Below are 20,145 nucleotides of genomic sequence, written 5' to 3'. Positions count from 1 at the left end.
TCCTGACAAACCATGAGCGCCGAGTCGTTGACAACTCCCTTCCGACTCCCACAACAAATGGACTACTCAGAAACAGAACGAAAACGAGAGTCCTCTTCCAAGTTTAATCCAACTGGCGGTCGAAAGTACCCGAGGAACCCTGGTCGATTCGAAAACTTATCAGTCGCCACGTGAGCCGTCGGTATCGTGTTTTGGAACGTGAACCAAATCGACTTAGGAAGCGGGCCACCCAGTAGCGCATGCATCGATACTACGAGATCATAGCTGTCCATCTAGTGTTGTCACCTTGGTTGTATATCCCTGTCAATCGAAACCCAAGTGGCTCTTGGTCATTGAAATCTTCTGAACGGCATTTGAGGTGCCACGTGTGGGGTTGTTGCTGGATTCATAAATCAGTTTAATATGCTCAGCGCAGCCGTTATCAGTCAATGTTGTTTCCTGCTGCCAGCGATGTATGTGTACCTTATATTTTGCTGCTAGAGTCATGGTTGTAAGGTTTTCCTGCCTGGGAGGCTCATTTACTTCAAATAATTAGGTACATGCGTCAAGCGGGTCTTGTCGCTGAAGTCAGATCTTTATTCAGATACTTTGATTTCTGGCTCAATCATCGATGGTATTTCAGATGATGTCAGGAACCTACTGGCGTATGTATATAGACTCTGACAATGCTTTCCTGCCACCTGTTGTCGGTTTCCCCACTGTCCAGCATCTCTCTCTTGCGTTCCCCGGTGCGGCGTGACTGGAAAGTTGCAGGAGCGCCCGCACACCATTGGAACACTTACCTTGGTAGGATCCTATACCATAACGTGGTCCCTTTCCTTCACTTTGATTCAACTTCCTCGACGAATGCAGGTGGCCGGCGTTTTGCGCTATAGGACTTTTCTCATTTACTGGCTGTCCACTTATAGACGGGACGTGTACCGTCCTTGATAGGCACTAGTTGAGAAACAGTTCTTGGGATACATTAGGTAGGAAACTGGTCCGCGTAGTTAATAACATAACTTTGATATATCTCTGCATGGTGGATGGACTCGGCACGGAGTAAGGAACCGTAACGGTCCTCACAGATGGCAGCCATACTGGACCGCTGGGGTGTACCGTATAGATTCACAAACTCGCGGAATGAACTGAGGAGGAAAGGGATTCCCATCTAAGATCTGGTAGTAGCAATCATGGATTTTTGACTTGGCGAGGACGAATGATAGGTAAGGTAGACTTCTGTTACCCTAGAATCTGGAGTCGGAGGACGATTGGAGAACGTGCGTTAATAACCAAGCTTTTCTGAGACTTCCATCCCTTTGAACAGTTGGCACTTCCGACGATGAGGATTCTACGGTAAGATCATGGCTGGATATCTGATTGTAAGTTCTGTTGGTAGGTGGAGCGTATCTGAGGATAAGACTCGGAAAATTTTGCGCAAGAGACAGTAATTGAGATTACTGTCGCTGTACTCCGTATGATCCCTCGTGATGTCCAAGGAGTGGACACCTATCTATGGAGTACATCCCCACTCATTTCATTTGTTTAAGAAACGGGTGCTAGAAGGTGTCTAGACCCGGCGATACACATGGGCTCTGGGCAGCTTTGAGACATTGCAATCGGTGAGTGAAGACAGTTGAAGGCTGTGTTCAAATGGATCGTGGTACCTTTCCGAGGCACTCAGCCAAGAGTATTAATGCTACACATTAATATGATCGGTTAGAGACACTCGATCTTAATTATGGCGGATTGTGTGTGACTTTGGTGCATGGAGTTTCGAGCCTCTGGAACACGAAGGTATTTTCTGTATGTGCCTGTAATGACGCTGACCCAGAGCTGCAAGGGCCCGCCTTGAGTAAGTCCAATTGAGGAAATCCGTATTACGGTATATTGAATTTCGAATCCGTCATAAAGTGGAGCTTCTGTCTCCAAGACGGAGGTACACCAGAGCAATTTGGAAACGTGAAGCGAGGTTGAGGTAAACAATAATGACATAGTCATGCCTTAGTAGATTCTCTGTAGCCTGTACTGACCATGGCAATGTACCTTACTTCTCAGCAAGCCCTGTTATTGATTTAAGATTAGTTGCTTCATTGCGACTTTGAATTTCCGAGACTGCTCAACTCAATTTCTGCTCCATACTCCGTAGACTGGACTATCTTAAAGCCACAAAGTCAACTGTCAATTTCGTGGCTGAAAATTCCCCACTAGCCTGACTCAGCACCTATTGTAATTCGCTGCCATTGTCATATCTAAACAATAATGTATGTTTACTCCGGCCAAACAGCCTTGAGACATCAACAATCCAATGGCCTCCTTGCAGGTGATCTATGGAGAAGAAAGTTACGCAAATAACTTCCGGCCATTATTGGACTAGGCTGTTATGACTTGACTGACTGGTGGCTTCCATCCATCCAATAATTTAGAATCCGAAGAGCATCAGTTAGACTATGAAATCACCTCTTAGGTTACACTTCTACCTTTGTATTTCACACCGTTTGCTGTATGATCCATAACTGAATGTAACTGATGTATCTCACCGACGAATGCCTATGTACTTAGAGTATGTACTTGAAGCCGGCGTCGCTAGTCCTTCATTAGTTGCGAAGAGCAACATAAAATCCGGCTCAACCTACTAAGAAAAAGCAGCCTTTCCCAGAAGGCTTGCTGCAGTCAGCCACTTCCTTGTCATAGTAGATATGTCAAGAAATCACTCCTTGCCATGGGCCTTTGTACAAGTGCCATTCCCTTCATGTCTTCGCAGGCCACAGCAATTTTGTCGATCGTCATTCGTCCCATTTACGTCAATCATGCCCATGTCGAGTACCTCTCTACTGTCTTAGTGTTTTGTCTTATCCTTGCGATGACAGAGATGATAGAGCGCAGTAACACCTCTCTAGGTTTAGCCAGAGAGAGAGTAGTTGACCATGACATCACTCTTCATCAACGCCAGGATTCTAACACGAGTCGATCCACACCGAGGCCGAGATCAGCGATTTAGATGCTATTTCGTATTTTTCAAAGGTCATATTGCTGTTTTCCAGGCCATCCGAGTCATAAAGCTTCACGGGGCGTCTCTTGCGTTAAGTTGCTTACCTTGATGGAGGATATTACTCCTTGACTTCTAATAATATTAACAACAAAATTTCGAGAAATTACAAGTGTCTTACACCTTATCCTCGATTCTTACGGCCGTAAACAATAAGGTAACAATCATCATGTACCATTCTCTGAAGGTTGTTTCTAAGAATAACCTACCTTAGAAATGAACATTCATTGTGGAGTCGATACAACGCATACAGATTACAAAGTAATAAAACAGCCTGCTCAGGAGGTTCTCCGACTAAGGCGAATTGATACAATAATACCAGATACTCTGCAGATGTTGCGTAGATAGAATTTTATTCTGCGGGATAGAACCTTGATTAATGTCGATAGATTCATCACTCACGCTATTACAGAATAATAAATCAGATGGGCTATTCCTCAGTTACCTCAGTTTGATGATGTGCTAAAGGTACCTAAGGCAGGTACCTTACCAACCATTACTCTTTTAGTCCAAGCAAGCCCAAGGTCACAATCAGAATGGGGTCTTGGGCGTCGATGCCAATGTCCATGTGGCCGTTCTGGCAGTAGATTTCCCCACATTGAAGAAATTTTTCATGATCGTCTTCTCTCTTTTTTTGCTATGGTAATTGACTCATTGACTTGGACGTCTGAAAAGTCTCCGAAATCCAGGGAGGGAAATAGATTGAACGAACTAAAAAGAAGGGACTGGTCGGATAGATGCATCAAAATTTCAGTAGGCATAATCTCAGTCATCAACAAGATAGAACGAAAACCAATATGGATCAGTCAACCACCCGATGCCGACGGAAATTAATTGTACATACCGATAATAACAATAATAATACCTAACTACAGTACCATAACGTCCTTCTCTGGTTCAAGTGGTCCTCTGCCGTTGGTGTAACCACTAACCAGCCAAGTCGATCCTCCGGGTCTACGAACAAAAAGGGCGGTTTGTTTGTCTCGGCCCCCCAACTACCATTAGATAGACGTTTTTGTAGGTGTACCTAGACTCCTACCCTAGCAGTAGTAGTAGATAGTGGTTTACGCAGCCTGGACTCCCCAGGAATACAGTCCTTGAATCTCCTTTCCTTTTCTTCTCTTCTTCTATCAAACCATCACACATAACAACTATTATCGATAGACATTTCTGTTCCCCTTTTTCTCGTCCTGTTGTTTATCTGATTTGACTTTATCAACTCTACCTTGATTTGAACTTTTTATTTCCTTGCAACTCCATGTGGCGTCGCCTCCATTCGGCTGATCACCTGCTTGACCATTCAATTTGCCTCCTGACAGACGTGACGACAGCGCTGATATAGCTCTCCAAGTTCCTCGTACATCATCTTGAGGAAGGTTTCCTCTCCTCTGCGGATGGACTGGAAATCCATTTACTTCCTTTGAGACAGCATCTGACTCCTTACGCCGGACTATTCTTTTTTCTCATCCTTTTCCTTCCGACCTTCGTGGATGTCTCAATTTTTTACCTCGTGACAAACGGCCACTCTCGAAAAGCTAAATACCAGTCGATCATCGATGCAGACTTGTTTATCTGCCAGTTGACGTCGTTTGTCTATACTCGTCCCTACGATATCTCCTTCGCCCGTTGATCGCGTGTCTCCCCCGTCCCATGATTCCAAATGAGTTCACTTATTTGCGACATTCCTGTATCCCACACAAAATCCGCCAACCTTTAAACGCCAACGGGGGAACAAAGGACTTAGCTGACCTGGCACCATGGCGATATGGCCTTTTGGTCGCAAAAACAAGCGGCATACGATCCAGCTAGGTGCGCCGGATGCCGCAAATTTGAAAGCGTCTTACGAAAATGGCCCCAGCTTCGTCGACTCCTCAGTGGGCAGAAAGCCGTCCCGTAAACAGTCCAAGCGTCAAAAAAACCGCCATTCACAGCCTATCGAAGATACCTCGAGTTCCTTCCGAGATGAATCCATTCAAGCAGCAGTCCAACCGTTACACCCATCATCGTTAGACCGTGAGCAAGCCTACCCCGTCAAGATGCTGCCAAAGTTACACTCCCAAATAGACCGAGCTCCAGAGTCGTATATCTCTCATCCTGGTGCAGACCACAACCAGCAATCTTCGATCTCTCGGAACGGCTCGCTATTGAGGTCCAAGCAGAACGATAAGGGCCCCGCGGTCCTGAAGAAGAAACTGAGCAAGCGGAAGGCATACGAAATTGCACGGGAGCAAGAGATCCGGCTAATGGCCTCAACCCCCATTGACATACCTTGGCGGCCCGGTACACTGCCAGGTGAGAGAATCTCTGTCGAGACACGACGAGCTCCTAGAGCTCATAGCCGGCGGTCCGACCGCCATCTCTCTGATATTAGTTTACCTGTGCGCGATTCCGCTGCCTCGTCTGTATCCGATTTCTCTGAATCGTATACTTTCAAGGTCAACAGTCTGGCTGCCTGGACCCCTCGTCCCATCATTCGATATGTGGAAGCGCCGCGCAGCTCGGCTGCCAAAAGTCAGAAATCAGCCGAGGTACCAAGCCGCAAGGAGAACGCCCTCAATTTGTCCATTTCAGAAGAGGAATTGTACTCGAAGCAGCGCGTGGACGCATTGGCTGATAGTCTTGATGCAAGTGCATTGCGCGAGCTGCTTGAGAGAGATCGTCGCCGAAAGGAGAAGCAAAGGATTGAAGAACAGGAGAGGCTGCGTCGCAAATTGCAACGTCGCGCAGAACGCCAGCGGAGGGAAGAGGAGCAGGAAGATGAGTCTCAATGCCAACACGCTGACGACCAAGGATCGTCCGCTATCAACCGAGGCCGGGCCACCGTCGAGAAGAATGCTGAATCTACGCCCGCAGGTAGTGGGACTATGTCCAAGAATGATGAGACAAAAACTTTTCTTTCTGGCGACACCGCTGGCTCCTGGTTGCGGGATGCTTCGAAGGAGCGAAGTCGTCATGCATCTTTTGAGAGTGTCCACGTCGTTGGCAACCTCGATGACAGCTCTGTTACAAAGTTCAAGTTAGCTGAGCGTCCGAGTTTTACCCCGTCGCACGACATGGGAATGTCACACACCACCCTGTCGCCGTCTCCATCCAGGCATGGACTGAGCAGTCCCACTTCCTCCCAGGTATATGGCATAGCTCGAGAATCCACATCGGATGTTTCAAGAACGGTTGAATCCGAAAGACGTCTGTCCGACCATAGCAGCACACGGGGTGGTGCTTTGGCTTCATTGTTTCGACGCGGCAGCTCTCGTCTCAAGCGGAGATATCGCGAACGTTTCCATGACCAGTCTTCAGAACTATCCAATACGTCTCATGAATCTTTTTTCAAAGTGTCAACTCAGTCATCCGGGCCCCGCCGTACGCTCCTCCAAAACCATTCCTTCGTCCTGGCGTCATCAAACGGTCTCAGTCCAAATTCACTGAACACTTTGGCGATGAGCCTCTGTCTCCCCCAGATTCGCGCCTTCAATCCCCTGAAATTCCGGAGGAGCCCTCCGATCGATTTGGAAAAGAAAATGACACGCTTAATCTGCCTGTGGAATCTCACTATCCAATTCCTGGCTCGGAATCTGACTTCCAGGATGCGAGCAAGATCCCCCATCGCTCGTGGGGTGGTGAAAGTCTAGAGGAGGGTGTGGACAATGTGCCATTATCACAATCACTAGCGTCAATTGATTCAGAAGGATCTTGGATGTCAGGGCAATTTCTGCGCCGCATTTCCCAGAGGAAAAGCAATCTGATCCAGCGCAGTACCAGTTTGTCTCATAACCACACCGAAGAAGGGCACGAGGACTCGGTCAAGGGCGACGCAATGCCTCAAAAAGAGCACTTTGTTCGATTCGAGAGCGACTACGATGACACTGAAGGACCAAGCAACAGCGTCCTTGGCGACCAGGAGAAGGATTCCAACGTCCGCGCGTCATCGCAAGATGAAACCTGGCATTCAGAGATTGCTAAGAGGCCCGTTGTCGTGAATCCAACAATTCGGCCCAAGTCAACCGAAGGCCTTCTGCTGAGGTCGATCCAGTCACTGTCCCCCATATCTGCCGACGAGGAAGTCAGTCCTATTGAAGAACATCCATCCGAACATGAATACATGCACGGTGAGGGTCATGGACACGCATATTGAGTCATGTCCTGGCCCGGGCCTTGAGAGCTCACAATGGTACGACGAAGCAGCGTCAACCGACGAGCCCGCAGAAAGGTCAAGCAATTACACGGTATACCCTATTTTCTGGATCTATCTGATCTATCTGCTATATTGAGTGTTTAATACGTTGTTCATGAGTACATACTCTTGCCGCTCCTTACCTTTCCTTTGTTTTTCTTATGTATAGATATTTCCCGGTCCCCAAGTAGTCTTTTTTTGCCAACACTTGACGTGGCCATGGCAGCCTTACAGGCTTAGTGGAGGTTTTGAGTTAGATACTTTGTTTGTTGATACCCCCAAGGAGTGCGAGTTAGTTGAATGCGCCTCGATTGCAAATTAACAATGTCCGTGTGAGTTTGGGATTTGTGATTCTAAATAGACTCGGAAGATACAGATGTCAATTATACCCAGGATATTCCCACATGACACATACCGCTGTACGGTCTGATACCTAATTTTCCGCCGTCACCCAATTGTACAAGACGCCAGAGGCTAGGGTATCTTCTGTCTGCTATAGCTCGCGTAGTACTGCGTTTGTTAATTGGCGAGCGGGATTCCTGATGCCTAAGGCTGCCGTCCGATCCAGACCGTTTCCAATTCATAAGCAGCGGGATCACGTCATCTGGGGGCGCCGCTTTAAGCCTCGTTTAGGTACGACCTGGAAGCCCAGAACGCGTTTTCTAACCTCATCCGCCTAACATCCAACAGGTACCTGAGGTTGCATCGCGTCACCAGCCGCCAGTAGATTATCGTTGACTATACTGCAAAGGTGCACTATCTTCAATTGATCTCGTACTCTGACAAATCTATTCTCAAATACCCCTTAACTTGAGAGATTTGGGTCGTTCACAAGTAGGTGATTCTGAGCCACCACCACCTCGTTCCTTCCATAGCCCCCGAGACATTTCGCCGCATTAGTGACCCGAGGCTATTGATTATTCAGCCTCAGTCTCTGGGAGGCGCTCACGTCATTGGGAGGCTGCTCGTCATCCCACCACTACAAAATCCCTATTTGTGCCCCCTCCTTGAGCCCCTCATCTCAGAGCTAACCATAGTCTGACCATCCATAGTGTTTAAATCATTCAACGTGACCTCTCTTCGTCTTCCTACTACTCTCTCCTCCGTCCGGGCCATATCATCACTCAGATCAGCAAGCAAAGTCGCCGTCGCTTCGACATTTTCGCATCAGTCGTCCTCCACGCGTACTCCCCTCAGCAACCGCTTCTCCTCGATCAGCCAACGAGCTTTTTCTTCCACTCCAATCTCCCAATTTTCACCTACATCCACAATGTCTCACAACGTAGAGAAGATTACTGAGTACGTTCTCTCTCGCTGTTCTACTATACCTGTATTGGATAATTCTGCTTGATATCAGACTACTGACACCAACTCCAGCGCCAAGGTCTTCGAGGAGAAGGTCCAAAAGGCCTCGGGCCCAGTCATTGTCGACTGCTCCGCGACCTGGTGTGGTCCTTGCAAGGCTATTTCTCCCGTCTTCCAGCGCTTCAGCACCCAGGACGATTTCAAGAACGCCAAGTTTTACGAGATCGACGTTGACGAGCTCTCTGAAGTTGCTGCTGAGCTCGGTGTCCGTGCTATGCCCACTTTCATGTTCTTCAAGGATGGCCAGAAGGTTAACGAAGTTGTTGGTGCCAACCCTCCGGCCCTTGAGGCTGCTATCAGAGCGCACGTTGCTTAGGCCCAATTTTTTGACGAGGTCTTGGTTGTTAATACATTAATCATGAAGGAAATTTGATAGAATTTCTCCTTGGTCTGTACGGACTCGCCATCTGAAGACGACGAAAGTCGAGCAGAATGATTCATAACTACCGCTTAAGCTATCATCGTAGGCCGGTTCTTCTGCTTGCTCCTTGATATTTTCAGCTGATAACCTTGCTTGTTGAATCTGGCTTGGCGGAGTCATCTACATGTGATCAATCTGAGCCCATCTCAAAGCTGCTGTGGTTCAAGGAAAATTGATTACCCTTTAATATAATTGATGAGGCGTATCTTAGCCTTCATAAGAACAATCACCTAAAATTATGTAAAGCCCTAACCGGCAAACACAGCAATGATAGTTTGTAGAGGTATGAGCAGATGAGAGTCTGCGCTGGAAGCTATAGATAATGAATCTATCTCAGAAGGGCTGTCACTCTTCACCGGAATAAGGTTATCTGTTTGTGCAGTGCCTCAGTTCGTTAAGTACTGAGGACTACAATCAAGTCATGCTACCAAGCTCCAATGCAGAGGGTCCTGTCACTGTCGTATCCGGCCTCACCGTGTTGATGGGGATATGCAGTCTGTCTTGGAGTACACATATAGCGTAACGAAACTCCGTCTTCCCTACTGCTTGCAAGGGAGCTTGACTTGACACTCCGATTGCAGCCATTATTTTATCCGATTTGAATCATCTCAGGTAAGCCGAGCCAGTCTCTCTTTGCTCAACGCCGACTGGAAGACTCTGAATTTGCGCGCATCATCTCCGAGATAACGACTCAAGAGGTACCTGCTCACAATGCTACGAGCATCCGCAGAGACTTTATAGTCTATGGGTGAACGGTGCCTATTCGGAGCGTGAGTGTTCATTTCTTCCTATAGAATCTGCCTCGTGGAGATTTCCACAACTGAAGCTATTGTAAAGCGCATTTCTGATATGCATTCCAAATAATCCTGGTTGCTCTGCAAAGCCCTTGGGTTCTAGAGCTTAAATGTATTCCTCATTTGCAAGAAGTATAGTTTATGCTCTGATATCAGTGTCACGGCCAAGGCCTGGTCATCAGACATCGTATGCAGACAATAAGCGGGCTCCTATAGACTCCACAATGACATCTTGCTAAGCTTCATATTGTGATATGGTATACTTCGCTCAGTTGGCGCATATACAACAAAACGAATATGTAATGGGGCAGGAAACCTTAACCCAAGGTTGCACGACCAGCAATCATGAGAAATCGAAGTCCGGTGATACCTCAGGCTGGAGATGGTGTAGAAGTAAGATTGCAATAGTGGATGGAGCAAGAGATCAGTATGCATGAGCATGGAGCTGTTCAGTTGCCAGGAGACTCCACGCTTCAGCTGGGTTCGTGTATACTGTGTAACAGGTCAAGTATGTCATTTCGATGGCCACGTCCAAGATGGATGATACCCTCATTTAAAACCGACGAAGGTGAAATCTGTGAACGTTGGGTCTGTGAGACATTGTAAAGATTTGCTTTTCAGCAATCTCGATTTGCGAGATCGGGTGGAGATTATACGTACCTGGTCCACTTGAAAGTGGAAACCCTAACCTAGAAGAAAGAGAAAAGAAAAGAACAAGACAAAGACTAGCAATTTGAATATAGTTTGATGATCGCTTTCAACTTCGTGACGCTATTGAGTGGCTTGTCTCAGCACGTCAAGGACTAAATGACCAGGCAGATGACTGGAATGAATTCAGACAAGCAAATCGAACATCCTAGGATGGCCCTTGGCCTCAGGTGTCAAGGAGCCAAATCTCTATTGATAATGGATTGATATGAGCTAGACCTCTTATGGGCTAGCGTACGTTGGGACCTCTCCTTTGCTCGTGCATCTTCCTGTTCGCTCAGCCTAAGATTTGAGTACAGTAAACAGATGACACTGGACACTTCTTGACTCAAATAAGTCACTAACACTCAATCGGTGTTATGAGATCAGCTTTGGACTCGCCCACACCCTTCAAACTGGCTTTCATTTACTCACAGTTGCACATGACAGTGACAGTCTGCCTGGAACATACTTGTTTCGCCAGTGGCCCAACACCGAAGTTTTCCCACAGCGTTTTCTCGATTCTAGTTCCTTGGCTTTGCACTAGCCATTCGACTTCTAGTTCTAAAGGGTCAAAGACTTGTTTGTGTACTCCTGTCTCCGCAAAAGTTCAGAACATGAGACAGCCTCTGCTACTCGCTGACTGACTAGTTGCTACAACTGTCTGATAATGAAGCAAACTAGCAACCCGCTAAATTTTGCTCGTACAGATTTGACTTAGCATATCATCCTTCGAGTCATTCGGTCTCCACTACGTCTGCCATTATTTGACAGGTTCCTCGGAAGGTCCCATAGCATCCTTGGGCCATGGGATAGAAGTTTTCCATCTGTGGAACGCACGAGCATCAACCGATCTGGCTCGTGATAAGTCTCAAATGGAGTCGACAAACAAAAGTGGTATCCAGCCAGGCATACTTCATTTCGAACAAAGCTCTTAAATTGCACACAGAGTTCCTCTGTGCACCCACAGTCAAAAATTTTAAGACAATGATTCCGGCCTGAAACCTAGTCATCGCGCAGCTGAAATTCGATTGTAGCGGGTCCGCAAGGGAGTCTCGAAGTCTGAAATCTTGGCCCAAAGCTCCGACCCGAGGCAGTCCTCTGAGACCTTGGTCGTCCAGACCCTGGCCTTCTGCTGGCAACAATTGATTGTTTAATATGAACCTGGCCAATAGAATGAACCCAGGTGCCTGTTTCCTGGTCGTTGGACAGGCCTGGAGTCAGCACTAACTCACTAAGTACCGAAGTCTGTTCTCCATCGTTCCCTCGTTAGCCAACTACGATCCGATCTGTTGATCCAGTTTTCGGACCTTTCCTGGTCCTCGAGAATCACCAGCTGACGAATAATCTACTTCGATCCGCTATCGACATCTACGGAGTACCTAACAATGAGTAGTCCCCGTTGGCCCCCTCGTGCTACTGATCCAGCCGTATGGACCGGTGCTGTCTTGGAGACTGATAACTTCCAATGAACTTGTAGCAAATAGATTGGGCTTCCTCTTTTTCTTCAGAGCGCCTCTTGTCATGAGAAGCCCCATATAGATACTTGGCCCTCCTTCCCAATTTTCTCAAGCTGCAGCACTCGCTGTTTGGAACCGGCACATTTGAAGCATGGTGATCTCACATGTCATATAGTTGACTCCAGTCACTCTAAGATCCCTGGCCTAGACGATCTGATTGTCACTGTCGCCTTTGTTCGTTCTTTGCCCACTCCTCAGTCGCTCCTTGTTCTTCCTTCTAGCCGTTCCTTGAGCATCTTTACGGACTGAGATGCGCTGAGAACTCCCACATCAGTTCCGTCGTGCTAAGTCAAATCCCGATCTTGCTCGACCTTGACAATGTCGGCTTCAGACGATCACCCTGACGGGTTGCCCGTTGCCGTATCTTATCTGGCAGGCTACATCTTTCTCTCCTACGTTGTCAGCACGATGGGGTGTGCGACTACCCTCGAACTTCTTCACCGACGGACGTCGAAGTCCGGCTTATATAACTGGTATGACTACTGTTCGAAGTACAGTTTCATCTAATTGTCTAACATTATAGGTACCTTCTGTTCACATCCTCAGTAACCATGGGCGGCATCGGCATCTGGTGCATGCATTTCATTGGCAATAGAGCAATCGTCCTCGGTGATGGAGCACCCCAAATCCAGATTGTGTATAGCGTGACTTTCACAGGAGTTTCATTCATCCTTCCCGTGGTCGTCCTCCTTGCAGCTTTCTACGCGATAGGAACCAGTGAAAAGGCTGGCTATCTTCGTATCATTATGGGGGTACCCTAACGGGCAGCTCCGTGTGCGGAATGCACTACATCGGTCAGCTTGGCATCGCCAATTACCGATGCAGCTACAAGGTTGCACATATAGTCGGAGCCGCAATCATTGCCGTCTTTGCCAGTACTGTTGGTCTGGGAATCTTCTTTCGGTGGAGGGCTACATGGACGAACAGTTGGTGGAGACGGGGAATCTGTGGCTGCCTACTTGCCATCGCTGTCTCTGGTATGCACTGGACTGCTGCAGTTGGTACATCTTACAAAAAACATGATCAATCCGTCAAGCAAGGCGGCCAACTTTCACGAAGCCAAACTGTCATTATATGTGCGGTCCTGGTACGTTGTCTCCATTCATCGTCGGCGACAAGCAAACTAACGAGGTAATGCGATAAGGCATGTGTTTCCTGCTCAGTTCTTTCAGCATGTGCCATCGCGGCCGGCGGAGACCGCAGACGATCGAGAACAAAGGCGCGCCAAGTGGTCTTGAGCTGTGCCTTCTTCGACCCAGCCGGTAGAGTCATGGTGACTCCGCATGCAGGTCTTCCGAGTAGGAAAATCGTGGATCGTTATCGCGGAAAGGTACGTTGTCAGCGGATTAGGAGCCCAACTCATGATTCTACTGAACCCTCAGACCATACTAATCTTCTTGCTACTTGGTAGACGTTTAACGATGACGACCTTACAAGAACGCATTCGGCCTTCCTCTGGGCATTCCGTGCAAGTCGAAACTGGAAACTCGTGACGGATGTCGTTCCCTTTATGAGAAGTCGAATCGAGTCCGAGAAAGCTGCGAAACAGCAGTTCACCCCGCAAGGTGGAGCAACCGACGAGGACACGGAGATGCAAGGCGATTTTGACGGGTTCTTCAAACAACACTTCTGTGTAACCGCTCAGGACCTGGCCGAGGAACTGCGACAGCCTCTTCCGGACATGGGCGTGCTGTATGATGACATCCTGACCACTACGACACCAGTCTCGCGCTTTTCTCGAGCGATGGGATACTCTCGGCTCAGTGCCAATAAGGGTCAGATGATGTTCACTGTCCGGCAATTGAGTAAGCACGAAGCTGCCCGCCTAGCAGCATCAGGGCTTCGATTTACAGCAATTGAGAACGTTATCCCCGTGCTATCTCGCCGTGTCCATATACCGTCCATGACTTTGGCCGCTCATCTCAGGGATATGCGAGACTATGCCACCTCCGGTCGGAATTTTGAACCAGGAGTTCATTTGGTTTCTTTTGTCATGCGCCCCACCGTTCATGACAACTTCGAAGTACTCACTGCCAAAGGCGTCAGCAACCCGTTACCGTCTTCATCCTTGCCAATGAAACGTCTCCAGATTGCTCATCTGGAATTATTGTCACACATGGAAGGGTGGACCGTGTCAACGTGCCTGAACTGGCTGAAGTCGGAGACAGCGCGCGCATACAAGGACGCTGACGCATTTCGCCAACAACTGATCCAAGCGATGGGGAACCTTTCGTCCGTCATGCCACCTGACATCAACTCGGCATCTAGATTCTCGGCACGCCCTCTTATTGCTCCGTGTCGCCCTTCAAGCCATTCGGACGGAAACAATTGCATCATTCTTCCATTCTGCGTTGTCGGCACGCTGGACACCCAAATCTCCAACCCGGACTTTACCTTCACGCCTCTGCGTCTCTTCAGGGTGCAGCAGCAAGTGAACGATGGTTTCACAGGAGGCGACGGATTCGCAAAAGAGCTGAGTCAAGAGCTCTACTATTCCAACGCCCGCTCCAGTTCAACCACCGACTCCGAAATCGCAACCTCCGTTCGTGCTCCTCGTCGCTTCTGGCCGTCCCGCAAACAGCCCAGCGATAAAATGAGCGCAACGTCCCAGGAGACTCTTGCGGAGCATTCGCCATTCGGAGAAATCACTGTTCGCAAGGAAGTGAAAGTGGACATCGCGAAACTGGCAGAATTGTCAACCCAGCCCACACTGGGTCGGCATGCCTCACAAACAACCGTATTGGCTGGCGACTCGGCCTCGGGCACATATGTGGACGATCTCTACCATCTTTGCTACTCCCCTAACATACGGCTGAGGCCAGATACATTCCAACACAACGCGACAGTTGGCTGAGATACAGGGTCCAGTCAGCCGCAAGCGACTTTGAACTCAATCTTTCGAATGAGCACAGGCATACTGGCTCGTCACTCACGTCGAGAACAATTCTGCCCCTGATCTGTCGCCCAAACGGGCACCGACGCCATCACTAGCGCTTCGCCACGCCCTCACCCAACGCGAAACCACATAGTCGACGCTCATCCGTACGGACCCGTCCACTAGTAGTGGATGAGGGCATGAATCTCGAGCATGGCTCAGATGACGAAGATTTCGAGGGTATACCTCAGCAGTCCGAGGGGCCATTCTATTCGTATGCATATATATATCGAGTCATCGGCAGATACATAGATATCTCTCCTGCAATCTCGCCAGAATTGATGGATGATGGGGCCCTTCACTTTTCCTTTGTTCTGTACATAATGATACCTCAAAGGCAACCGGTACAAACCTGCATGTATATACAGTATGGATTATGTTTCATTCTCAATGATATCGAATCTTCATATGTAAGAAAACGGTTATGTGGAGCTTTGATATGCCAGAGGCATGTTATCAGTCGTTTTATACACGTCAAAATCTCTACAAGCCGAACCGACGGCGATTTCATTACAAGAGAAAGCAAAATAGAACATAGAGCCATCTGAAGGAGGAGTGCACCAGGCACCCTCAAATGCTTGATTCTAATACGTTGATGAGCCGACAAGATTCGCTCTAGCCAAGCCAGTTTATTATGTCAACACCCAATGCAAAGAAAAAGCAAAAGAAAAGGAGAAACGCCTTGCCATGGGGGTATCGTGTACTGATGCAGTAAAACCCGTAGCGAAACTGAAAGCCACCAGAGTTGACAACGATGATAACCAGACCATCGAAAAATGCCTCTCAAATAACGAGAATAACCGCCCAGCGCTAAGTAGCAAGTGTGAACCTTATGCTCAAAGCAACCTGAAATGATCCAACCTGCTCCCAATGCAATGAGTAAAAGGCGAGAGAAAGCCAGTAATGTGGAATGTCGTAACTTCGTGTGTGGGCGTCGGGACGATGAGCCCTCCCAGTAACCGTGATCTTGGAGAATCACGGATTTCATATCGTAGTAGAGGCCATGCGCCGCCTGGTATGGGGCCATGACACTTGTTTGTTTGTGGGCGCAGTGTAGATGAGGGATATCCTGTACGGAAAGCACCGCTTACTGCAGACTGTCACCTCGAACAGCCGGGAGAAGTGATTGTCCACCTGATTTAAACCGACGAAGTGCTCAACTTTGGTGGACAGAGACAGCTCTGATGGCACTTCATGACTGTAGCTGCCTTGTTTCTTATGTGCTAATGCGATTGCGAAGTCTTCGCCTTCGGAGGGTAGGGCGCGGGTCCTCCTCCACAGTTTCATCAGCGGAGCGCTTCATGCTAGCAGGTGAAGGAGACAAGGCTCGCGAGGAGGACCGGCTGCGTAACTTCATCGTCAGTTTGTTCTCCGGTGCCCCAACTCGGGCTTTCTTGCGGCGAACAGCCGGGCGAGGATCTTCATCTTCGCTTTCATCAGCGGAGCGCTTCGATCCAAGGGTAGAGTGAGGATCCTCATTCGCAGCCTCATCAGCGGAGCGCTTCGATCCAAGGGTAGGGCGAGAATCCTCATGAGCAGCCTCCCCAGTGGAGCGCTTTGTGCCCACAAGGGAAGGAGACAAGGCCCGCGAGGAAGACCGACTGCGTAACTTCATGGTCAATTTGTTCTCTGGTGCCCCAACTCGGACTTTCTTGCGGTGAACAGCCGGGCGAGCGTCTTCATCCTCACTTTCATCAGCGGAGCGCTTCGCTCCAGCGTAGGAAGGTGGCGAGGTGTTTGAAGCCCGATTATCTGATTTCAAAATTTTCGGGATACGTGGCAGTCCAGTATGAGGGCCATCCACATGCCGTACTGAAGAGTAGTGGTTGAAGTCCTGTACAACGAGAAGGTTAGTCGAATATTCGCTAAGTCCATCGACGATCGACGACCAATACAAGCAGTTGACTTACGTGAAAAGCGACATGAAGAATTGCCCTCTCCTCACTGCCCGGAGCATAAACATCTCGAAAGGTCTGAATGCCTTTCGTGCTGTAGACGCGAACGTCGACTTTGAATGACTGGCAAAATGCTTGAATGTCTTCGGAGCCACCCCATGTGCCATTCTTTCGGCAACCCTCCAATTTCGACTCGAAGCTGCGTTCGATGTCCTCAGACGAGGGAGGTGCCGGGCTTGCCGACGAAGACGAAGACGAGGACGAAGAATATCTGGACGAAGAATATCTGGACGAAGAAGAATATCTGGATGCAGCTGCTCGTCTAGGAGCTCTCCGCTCTCCACCGGCGGCAACTATGAAGTTTATAAAGTAATCTCGGTGAGCAGCAATATGATCTGCAAGCTGAAGACGAATCTGGTCGGCATGGTCCGGGCTCCCGTACATTTGATCGGACAGGGCGTAGTACAGACAGTTGCCTGGGAACGGAAACTGTTAGTATGGAACGATAGTAGAATGCCAGCATACCTCAGAATGAACGCAAGTAAGAAAAATCAACAGTCTGGGAACTCATTGTAGGGAGAAGTTACCATCACCCTTTGTAGGGAAAGCATAGAGTCCTAGCTCATTGAGACACGGAATTTCGAGGCTTTGTGTTACTGCTTCTTTGGTTCGAATCTTTGCTGCCGACCGCCTCGGTGCTAATTCCTCGCAATCGGAGTCGGCTGATATTGATTCTTCTGTGGACTTTTCTCTTGGAACCTGTTCCTTTGGAGCTGGGTTGTTTGATTCCGCTGGTTTTGGAGACGAATTGTTGGAGGAAAACTTGGATTGTTTACGCTGCAAGTTGCTTGTAGTCTGTCTGACCAAGGACTGTCCCTGAGGAGGACTTGGCAGATGATGTAGAGGAGACATTGGTGCGATTACTTGCGCCATAGTCGATTTGATGCTGTAGATCGACGTACGGGAGCGGTAGGGAGAGAAAGATAATGGTGGCAGGAGAAGAATTGAGAAGAAGGGAGGAGGAGAGAAAGGAGGGAGGAGAAAAGGAGAGGGGGAGATGAAATGCCTATATCATCTAGAATACGGACGCAAGTGAATAGACGACAACAGCCCATTTGTGGGTTAGGAAAACAAAGGAAAATAGTGAAGCAATAGCTACAGGGCGAAGATAGCCCTGGTATACAACACACGCGCGGCGAGACTTTTTGGCCGGACTTGCGGAGGAAAACGTTACAAAAGTGGCAGAAGTGGAACAGAAACCCTGGCTGGGGTCGAGGCGGTGAGCCTGTCGACGCCTGATGATTGGTGGCTGACACGTAAAATCTCCTCAATGACGAAATGGGTTGTATTCGCGAATACAATGAGATGTCAATTATTTGATTGTTTGATGCATTGATCCCAGCTAAGTGCTTCTTTAACCTATGGACGTAATACTAGGCAGCTATGAGCTCTATCAATTGATTGATTCATTTCCTCAAAAGTTGTATGCTAATAGCACTCGATGAAGGATGGAGGCTGAAATGATTGGTATGGGACGTTGAAACAACACAAAAGATCAAAAACTTTCAAATTATGAAAGCGCTGATTGGACAAGTAACCCGCACAAGCACAAGCGCCTGGACCTCCGCAAGGTAGGTAAGGCACAATACCCGCTCATACACCGCCGAAACCAAGGCGAATGCTTCGGTTACTGTCAACAATACATAGATAAATTACGCCGCGAGGTGGCAATCTCTTATCTAATCAGTCCTCTCTCGCATTCTGTGATGCGAAGATAGTGCCGAGACCCCGCTTGAGAGTAGTATATCTTTTGACTCATTGACTCATTGACTCATTGACCCATTCGTCCTGAAATCCTTAGATCTATTGTTATATTCTTCCGCTGCTGCTTTAAGGTTGCTTAAATCACTCACTCGCTCGAGTGAGAAGATACAATGGCTACAAATACCATTGTGATTCTGGGGTATGCCGGTTCGGCGGCCTTCCATGATTCCAGGTAACCTGGACTTAGTGGAGAGCTCATGCTGACAACAAGTGAATAGAGCTGGAGTGTCAGGGCTTACTACTGCATATCTCCTTTCTCAAAATGCGTCCAACAGCATCACCGTAGTTGCCAAACATATGCCTGGAGACTACGATATCGAATACTGTTCTCCGTGGGCTGGAGCCAACTATCTCCCGTAGGTGTCTTTTTTCCGACAAATTGGAATCCCTCCGCTGATTGATCGCTTGAAAGTGTGGGCAAATCCGGGAGTCCTCATGAGAGGTGGGAACGAGAGACATGGCCAGCTTTGAAGGAGCTGACAGAGAAACACCCAGAGGCTGGGATCCATTTTCAAGGTAGACCTCCAGCGCTTAACGAAGTAATACAATCCGAACTGACCATTCTAGACACGATTGTATACAACCGAGTCAAAGACCAAGGATCACCAACTGGCCAATGGTTCTCCGAACTAGTGCAACCTAATCCGTGGTACAAAGATGTTGTTCCGGACGTGAGTTTTGGTCTTTTCGGGAAGGTCCTTAGACTGATGACGAGCCCGGCTGATGATGTTCATATCAGTTTAAAGGCATTCCAGCTGACCAGCTAGCCCCTGGCATCGATAACGCGCAGAAATTCACCTCAGTCTGTATCAACACCGCCGTCTATCTCCCCTGGCTTGTTGGGCAATGCCGAAAGAACGGGGTGGTATTCAAAAGAGCCGCCTTCAAGCACGTTACGGAAGCTGCAAGCGCCCACCACTCCGGCAAGAAGGCCGACGTGGTGGTGAATTGCACCGGTCTTTCGTCTAGAAAGCTGGGCGGCGTATGTGATGAGAAGCTATATCCGGCTCGCGGCCAGATCGTCGTCGTCCGCAACGATCCTGGAGCCATGTTTTCCATCTCCGGGTCCGATGATGGTGAAGACGAGTTGGTCTACATGATGACTCGAGCCGCTGGCGGTGGAACAGTCATCGGCGGCTCATATCAGAAGAACCAGTGGGATCCATTGCCCGACCCTAACCTAGCAGTTCGGATTATGAAGCGTGCAGTTGCTCTGTGCCCGCAGCTCGTTAAAGAGGGCCAGGGCATTGAAGGACTGGACATTATCCGGCACGGGGTCGGACTGCGGCCTCTGAGAGAAGGCGGCACTCGTATTGAAGCGGAGAAGATCGAGGGGGTAACAGTCGTGCATAACTATGGCCATGGAGGATTTGGATATCAAGCTTCATACGGTTGCGCCGCGGAGGCGGTTAGATTGGTTGATGACGTCTTGCAGCGCAAGAGTAAAGCGAAGTTGTGATACAGACAACTTCAGCTGCAACAATGTATATAAGTGCACGTAACTA

The 20,145-nt window shown here is 48.6% G+C and overlaps 6 protein-coding genes across 6 annotated transcripts; 5 read left to right on the top strand and 1 right to left on the bottom strand.

Moving 5' to 3' along the window:
- Window positions 1–2,556: 2,556 nt before the first annotated feature.
- Window positions 2,557–3,046, top strand: P174DRAFT_439193 (uncharacterized protein). The gene has a single exon (XM_024826735.1). It carries the CDS (start codon window positions 2,702–2,704, stop codon window positions 2,978–2,980), a length of 279 nt encoding a protein of 92 aa, XP_024686009.1. The 5' UTR covers window positions 2,557–2,701; the 3' UTR covers window positions 2,981–3,046.
- Window positions 3,047–4,785: 1,739 nt separating this feature from the next.
- On the top strand, window positions 4,786–7,617 carry P174DRAFT_510435 (uncharacterized protein; the record flags this gene model as incomplete). Its single annotated transcript, XM_024831676.1, has 2 exons — window positions 4,786–6,338; window positions 6,362–7,617. The coding sequence occupies 2 exons, from the start codon at window positions 4,786–4,788 to the stop codon at window positions 7,158–7,160; spliced, it is 2,352 nt and encodes a 783-aa protein (XP_024686008.1). The 3' UTR covers window positions 7,161–7,617.
- Window positions 7,618–8,330: 713 nt separating this feature from the next.
- P174DRAFT_439190 (thioredoxin family protein) lies at window positions 8,331–9,008 on the top strand. Its single transcript, XM_024826734.1, has 2 exons — window positions 8,331–8,498; window positions 8,577–9,008. Exons 1-2 carry the CDS (start codon window positions 8,470–8,472, stop codon window positions 8,878–8,880), a joined length of 333 nt encoding a protein of 110 aa, XP_024686007.1. The 5' UTR covers window positions 8,331–8,469; the 3' UTR covers window positions 8,881–9,008.
- Window positions 9,009–11,875: 2,867 nt separating this feature from the next.
- Window positions 11,876–15,336, top strand: P174DRAFT_510433 (putative MHYT domain signaling protein). The gene is made up of 5 exons (XM_024831675.1): window positions 11,876–12,459; window positions 12,510–12,738; window positions 12,786–13,073; window positions 13,131–13,316; window positions 13,398–15,336. The coding sequence occupies exons 1-5, from the start codon at window positions 12,305–12,307 to the stop codon at window positions 14,838–14,840; spliced, it is 2,301 nt and encodes a 766-aa protein (XP_024686006.1). The 5' UTR covers window positions 11,876–12,304; the 3' UTR covers window positions 14,841–15,336.
- An 801-nt stretch (window positions 15,337–16,137) lies between these two features.
- P174DRAFT_418380 (OTU domain-containing protein) lies at window positions 16,138–17,728 on the bottom strand (the record flags this gene model as incomplete). Its single annotated transcript, XM_024824687.1, has 3 exons — window positions 16,138–16,755; window positions 16,832–17,292; window positions 17,404–17,728. 3 exons carry the CDS (start codon window positions 17,726–17,728, stop codon window positions 16,138–16,140), a joined length of 1,404 nt encoding a protein of 467 aa, XP_024686005.1.
- Window positions 17,729–18,750: 1,022 nt separating this feature from the next.
- P174DRAFT_385274 (FAD-dependent oxidoreductase) lies at window positions 18,751–20,099 on the top strand (the record flags this gene model as incomplete). The annotated part of the gene is made up of 5 exons (XM_024823243.1): window positions 18,751–18,779; window positions 18,859–18,996; window positions 19,053–19,156; window positions 19,208–19,311; window positions 19,380–20,099. 5 exons carry the CDS (start codon window positions 18,751–18,753, stop codon window positions 20,097–20,099), a joined length of 1,095 nt encoding a protein of 364 aa, XP_024686004.1.
- Between the last annotated feature and the right edge of the window lie 46 nt (window positions 20,100–20,145).

Source organism: Aspergillus novofumigatus, assembly GCF_002847465.1.
Source record: "Aspergillus novofumigatus IBT 16806 chromosome Unknown P174scaffold_2, whole genome shotgun sequence".
Lineage (NCBI taxonomy): Eukaryota > Fungi > Ascomycota > Eurotiomycetes > Eurotiales > Aspergillaceae > Aspergillus > Aspergillus novofumigatus.
This window is presented reverse-complemented; position numbering and strand designations above follow the sequence as displayed.

What these genes read in the sequence shown, in the direction of transcription:
- P174DRAFT_510433 (XM_024831675.1), top strand. Translation starts at nt 12,305, where the DNA reads ATGTCGGCTTCAGACGATCACCCTGACGGGTTGCCCGTTGCCGTATCT. An exon ending in TCATTATATGTGCGGTCCTG is followed by an intron (nt 13,074 to 13,130) that starts GTACGTTGTCTC and finishes TAATGCGATAAG; the next exon opens with GCATGTGTTTCCTGCTCAGT. An exon ending in TGGATCGTTATCGCGGAAAG is followed by an intron (nt 13,317 to 13,397) that starts GTACGTTGTCAG and finishes GCTACTTGGTAG; the next exon opens with ACGTTTAACGATGACGACCT.
- P174DRAFT_439193 (XM_024826735.1), top strand. Translation starts at nt 2,702, where the DNA reads ATGGGCCTTTGTACAAGTGCCATTCCCTTCATGTCTTCGCAGGCCACA.
- P174DRAFT_439190 (XM_024826734.1), top strand. Translation starts at nt 8,470, where the DNA reads ATGTCTCACAACGTAGAGAAGATTACTGA. An exon ending in AACGTAGAGAAGATTACTGA is followed by an intron (nt 8,499 to 8,576) that starts GTACGTTCTCTC and finishes CACCAACTCCAG; the next exon opens with CGCCAAGGTCTTCGAGGAGA.